This window comes from Sardina pilchardus, chromosome 2, assembly GCF_963854185.1.
Source record: "Sardina pilchardus chromosome 2, fSarPil1.1, whole genome shotgun sequence".
In the NCBI taxonomy this organism is placed as follows: domain Eukaryota; kingdom Metazoa; phylum Chordata; class Actinopteri; order Clupeiformes; family Clupeidae; genus Sardina; species Sardina pilchardus.
In genome coordinates this window covers 44120200-44126165 of record NC_084995.1, presented here as the reverse complement: position 1 = coordinate 44126165, position 5966 = coordinate 44120200, and the positions used below count along the sequence as shown (strand labels likewise).

The 5966-nt window shown below is 43.9% G+C and overlaps 1 protein-coding gene across 1 annotated transcript; it reads right to left on the bottom strand.

Moving 5' to 3' along the window:
• Positions 1–1107: 1107 nt before the first annotated feature.
• Positions 1108–4567, bottom strand: LOC134075188 (uncharacterized). The gene is made up of 2 exons (XM_062530721.1): positions 4374–4567; positions 1108–3430 (listed from the first exon to the last, which is right to left on the bottom strand). Exon 2 carries the CDS (start codon positions 3421–3423, stop codon positions 1696–1698), a length of 1728 nt encoding a protein of 575 aa, XP_062386705.1. The 5' UTR covers positions 3424–3430; positions 4374–4567; the 3' UTR covers positions 1108–1695.
• Between the last annotated feature and the right edge of the window lie 1399 nt (positions 4568–5966).

The following is a 5966-nucleotide window of genomic DNA, read 5'->3' as shown; positions in this document are numbered from 1 at the left end:
TAGGGGCGATCACGAGCAGGTGATCAAACAATGGGGGTCTATGGGGCTAGATGGCTAAATTGGTCTGTTTCACCTGATTGTCATTTAAAAATCGAAGATTGGATTTTAGTTTCTGCAAACTCAATATGGGTTATAGGTCGAAAGTTGAATGAACAATTACTTATGGCCCTTTGGTTTCTCACAGGCTTGGTTGTTGTTGCTCATAACACACTAGCACCCTGCTAATGAATGACGTCATTGACACGTTTGAAAGGTTTTTTAGAGCAATAAAGGGACTTAAAAAATCTAATACTCGGCCGTGTGTATTTTCCTTGACCCCCTTTCACATGCAATATTCCGATTTCTACACAAAAAATTATATCCAGAGAAAAGTGGATGTTAGGAGAAACTCCATCCACCTCCATTCATTCTCCACTTGCTCGCGACCGCCCTCTAGTTGCAGTACCATGCGGAAGTATTCAGCGAGTGGTCGTTCTCCCCTAATTAGACATTCTCTGATCAAACACTCGCTTCGGCACTCCTGATTGGTTCATCATTTTTTGCTCCCTGGAAGGAGTTTGGATTGCCCTCGAGTCCAGACCCTTGTGTGGAGCTCAGCGAAACGCCTCTGGTGGAGCATGGCGGAACTACAAGGGTCTGGCGAGAGTCAGGCTACCCAGCTCCTGCAGCTGTGTTTAATTTAATTGACATGTGTATGTTGCTCTGGATAAAATTGTCAGCTTAATGAATGAATGTGAATCATTAGTGCATATGTAACAACTGTTAAATAATGATATAGTACTTCATTAACAAAATGTTATTGCATGATGTTAAGTATTGGCAACAATTTATACATATCTTAGAAATAGGCTTATTCACTATGAACAAACCAATAATAACTTTGTGCACAAATGCTTAACTGATGATCAATTATGCATGAACAATGAATTACTACTGATGAACAAACCATTTACTAATAGTTAACAAATGCTTAATAGATGATGAATTGTGTGTAGTTATTATAAAGTGTTACCGAAAACTTTTGCCAACACTTAGCTGTGTGATTATCTCAGTGTTCTTGCAAAGGCTCATGGGAACACAATAACAATGGTAAAAGAATCGCTGGATTTACTTGATTTTATTACATGAATATACATTGGTTACACATGAATGAAATGTCCAGGTTTATGAAACTGATTCATGCTGTGATAACCCAATTTGATCAAGCCATTTCAATGAAATTGATTAAGTTAAATTTATATGAAGTATTTCAACATCATTGTGTTGTACAGGCGACAAGTATGTATTCAGACGTAAATGGCTGGGTCTTCAATAGTGTATGGTCACAAGACCAATTACTGCTATGGTTCCCTAGAGATGGGGGGGGCACAACTTCCCCGCTGGCACAAATCACCCTCACTCTCTCCTACAGGGGAATACCTGATTAGGCACAAATCACCCCACTCTCTCCTGCAGGGGAATACCTGATTAGGCACAAATCACCCCACTCTCTCCTGCAGGGGAATACCTGATTAGGCACAATTTACATTTCACCTCCCATCTTTTTACGCAAAACTCCCATTTTCTCCTGACCCTCCCTAGAATGCATAAGCATGAGACACAAAAGTGCAATTTGCCCCTGGGGTGGATTAGTTGTCCGACCCCACTGTAGCTTGCCACCTATGCATGGCCACTGCTCCTATCTAGTGCACCATACTATCCACACCCGGAGAGAAGAGGCGGGTTCAAATCAAGTTCAGCTCGGCCTATCATAGTGGAGTAATCTTTAGTCAGGAAGAAGCGGGCTTCCTCCCAGAGGCCGATAGTCATGCTAGACGTGTAATCGTAAGCCAGGTACTCCTCTGTGCACTGCTCCTCATTCTGCGTAAACTTGGTGACCCACTGGTAGGTGTAGTAGCTGGAGTTCTGTTTAGAGCTGCTCTCATAGAAGCCCACCCATGAGTAGTAAAACGCATCCCCCCAGTTAGTGAAGTCTCTTTTGATGTAGAGGCGGGCAAGGGCGTAACCGCCACTAGCAGTGAGATGCAGACTGGCATCATAACCCCCCACGTTGTTGTGAATCTGCTTGGTGGCCTCCCTCCCCCAGGGCACTGTGAAGGCCAGAACACTGCCGACAGGCTTTTGGAGGAAGAACCGAGCCTGGAAACCGGGCCCCACATCTAATCCAGAGTCATACTCGTATATCAAAGATGTGTGTTGTTCTTTTATTTGTGTCTGGGTATTTTTATTGAACTTGGTGGCCCATTGCCATGTTCCATAGCTGCTGTGTCCATCTCCGCTGCTCTGGTAGAACCCCACCCATGCGTAGTAAAATGTGCTCCTCCAGTCACTGAAGGCCCCACTGATGTAGAGGCGGGCACAGGCTTTACCCTCTCTAACAAACAGCTGCAGACTGGCGTTGTATCCAAGCACTTGAGTTGGTAACTTCTTATTGGCATCATCAAACTCAGGGCCGTTCCAGATATCAGTTCCAAACCAACTCATATCAAACCGGCATTCCCTCAGTCGGACCTGCAGCCTGTTATCCAGACGCACGCTGGTGTCTATGGATCCAGACGGCTCTGTTACCCTGAAGCTGGAGAGACACTCAGTACTGTCCATGTTGGCAAAGAGCCTCACATACAGGTTTTTGCTCAGAGTGGTGTCTGGGATGTTGCTCCATGTGATCCTGGCGTTAGCCGTGTCACTGGATGTCACCTCTAGTGACACAACCTCATGTGTGTTACACCCTGGAACTGAGTGCTGGAAATGCCTAATGATAGAGCTTCGTTCATCTGGGAATTTGCAGTTGAAGTTTTTGGAATAATATTTCTTTAGTCCATCAAAGTCATAGCCTGCCTGCCTAAAGAATTCTTCCTGACTTGTGATGCTCCGAATCTCTCTCAGGAGCTGGGGGCTTAACCTGTAGGTGTTTTGTTGATCATAGTGTTCCGTGATGTAGACTGCGATCACACGCCTCGGGGTGTCCTCCGTGCTCGGGGTGTCTACCTCGACCACAACTCTGTCCCTGTTGCTTAACCTGTTGTTCCGGTTGTTGTCATAGTCATCTCTAACATAACTAGGAAGCTCTATGGTGTGAGGGAATTTCAAGTTATTGAGGTTCCCCAACGTATAATAGGGATTTAAACTAGGAGGGAGACATTCTTCACGATTACAATACATATGAAAGCCGTAAGGACGGCTGTCAAGGTTCATGTTTTCCTGTTGTTCGAGATTTCTCAGCTGTATGACATTGTTCTGATCGCACTGGAGGTCATGTGTCAGCCAGTAGAGCAGTTTTAAACCGTGTCTGGGGAATGTCTTGCCAAACGCAATGTTGTTGTCTGCTAGGTCCCTTGTGCTATTGAGGGTCCTGATGCCAGAGGTGCTCTGAGCAGAGAGAGCGAGCAGATACAGAATCCAGAACATCCACATCCTGCCCATCCTGATCCTGAGAGATGGAGGGAGAGAAAGGGTGAGAGATGGACAGATGAATAGAGATTGAGAGAGAGAAAGGGTGAGACAAGTATTGGGTATGCCAAATGTATTGGGTCACTTGTCTTGACTGGCATATGAACTTAAATGACATCCTGTTCTTAATCTGTAGGATTCAATTAATATGGCGTCAATCCACCCTTTGCAACTATAACAACTTCAATACTTCTGGGAAGGCTATCCACAAGGAATTGAATAGTGATTGTGTGGCCAATGAGGGAACACCCAGTGGTACCATTCCTTACCATCAAAAGGTAGCCTATTCGTGATGTGGTCAGGATACATACACACTCTATTGTTAAAAGTATTGGGTCACCTGTCTTGACTCGCATATGAACTTCAGTGACTTGAGTTCCATTCTTAACCTTTTACTGCAGGAGTGCCCCCAAGTGGGCTCGCTACCGGGCCCGTCGTGACTTTCAAAGTAAAATTTATGTAAAATGTGAGTATTATTAAATTACAAGGCAAACATCCAGCTCATATTGCTAAGTACCTACAGTATATACTGTAGTATTGTGCATACCAATGTTCAGCCTTCTACACACAATAGTTCACTATTCCACGGCTCCCTTATTGCCTGATGTGGAGATGTGAGAGGCTCTCTTTATTTGACTCCCTATTCCACGCTAGCCCTACAGTATACCCTGTGTGTGTATTGACAATAATGTGGTTCTCATTAAAGAGACAGAACTGCTTTTGCAGAAGTTGTTCACAGAAAATACATTTGCTAAACAAAACCTAATTGGTTTGGTGTCTGCTGTGATGTACTGGACTTTCCTTCCTAAATGCACAGCTGAGTTCGCTACTCCTGTACGGTATGTGCCAGTGCAAAACGTCCTTCTCATGTGTTCCCCATAAAACAGTGTGTTAGAGAGCAAGCCCTCAAATAGACATCTTACCAGCTCACGCTTGGCCACCTCTGCAGGCTAACGAAGGAGTTTGATCTTCTCGTTGACTCAGTGGAGGCAAGAAAAAATTAAAAAGGACTTTTGACAGTCTATCTACAAAGCCCTAACCAAAGGTTAGAGTTTTGACTTTTATTAAGTAGAAAGAAAAATACAAATAAAAAGGTCTGTGGAGTCCGGGGTCCGAAGGCAAGAGGCAAGAGGGGAAGAACGATCAAGGGGGGCCGCTCTCTTTTTATACTTGGCCCAGGCTTGTTCCTATCCTGCCTTGCCATGACCTAATGGTTCTCTAGTTCGTGTTCCTCTTTATGTCTGTTTTGTGTCTTCAGTGGGTTAGTCATAGTTCCTCATTTGCATCAGTGGTCGTGGCTCTTCAGCAGTGCCAGGTCAGACCTCCATGGGGCCCGAGGCAAAATCCTGCTAAGGGGCCCTCCTACCTTGACAACCTTTGACCATTTATATACACTTTATTGGCAAACGTACTGGGTCACCTGCCTTGACTCGCATATGAACTTAAGTGACATCCCATTCTTAAGTCCTAAATCCATAGGGTTTAATATGACGTCGGTCCACTCTCTGCAGCTTACAGCTTCAACTCCTCTGGGAAGGATTTTCACAAGGTTTACATGTAGGAGTGTGTTCATGGGACTTTTTGACCATTCTTCCAGAAGTGAATTTGTGAGGCTATACACTGATGTTGGATGAGGAGACTGGCTCTCAGTCTCTGCTCTAATTCATCCCAAAGGTGTTCTATTGGGTTGAGGTCAGGAATCTGTGCAGGCCAGTCAAGTTCATCCACATCAAAATCTGTCATCCATGTCTTTATAGACCTTGCTTTGTGCACTTTTGCAATCGTTCAACTTTCACTTTCACTTTCTGAACACTTCCCTTTTCACACATCCCTTTTCTCTACCTTCTTCATCTCTGAAGTGTTCAGTCTCCCTTTTTCTGGTCACTTCACCCCAGCCTGATCGAGCCCTCTCCTGTGTCTGAGCTCCTCACCCCAGTATATTTGCCACATTATGAAGTCGCAAATTTGTCACAACAAATACATATTACAATTTGGGCACACAATAAAAGGAAACATATCCCAACAAATACATTAGGCTATACTGTATATCGCACAAAAACACAAAAACCCTGCCTAGCTTAGCCTAGCTTCCCATTTGATCCAGCAAATGTTGGTCTATATAATGTGGCAAATTTGTGACTTTATAATGTGGCAAATATATGAGTTTATTTCTCGCAAATTTGCTAAATTTCTCGTAATATTGCCCTTGAAAAAAAATAGCCCTAATACACCGTTGTATTGTGCAAACATACCAAATAAGCCGCATCTTTAAAGGCGAAGTCCACATAATCCTAGTTCTTCATTTAGCGTGCTTGTAAAACTACTGATGTAGCCACACAATCCTGGAGCAGTATAAGATCAGTTACCATTTTACTTTTTTAGGAGGAGAGGCTACAATACAATGTTACTTGGGGAGGAGAGGGAAATATCAACAACCTTTAAGTTGCATCCTCTTCAACCAGCATCAATATCAGAATTCATATGATTCCTTATTTTGAACTTGGGCCCAGGTGACT

Coding starts and splice junctions, on each gene's coding strand:
- LOC134075188 (XM_062530721.1), bottom strand. CDS start 3,423: ATGGGCAGGATGTGGATGTTCTGGATTCTGTATCTGCTCGCTCTCTCT.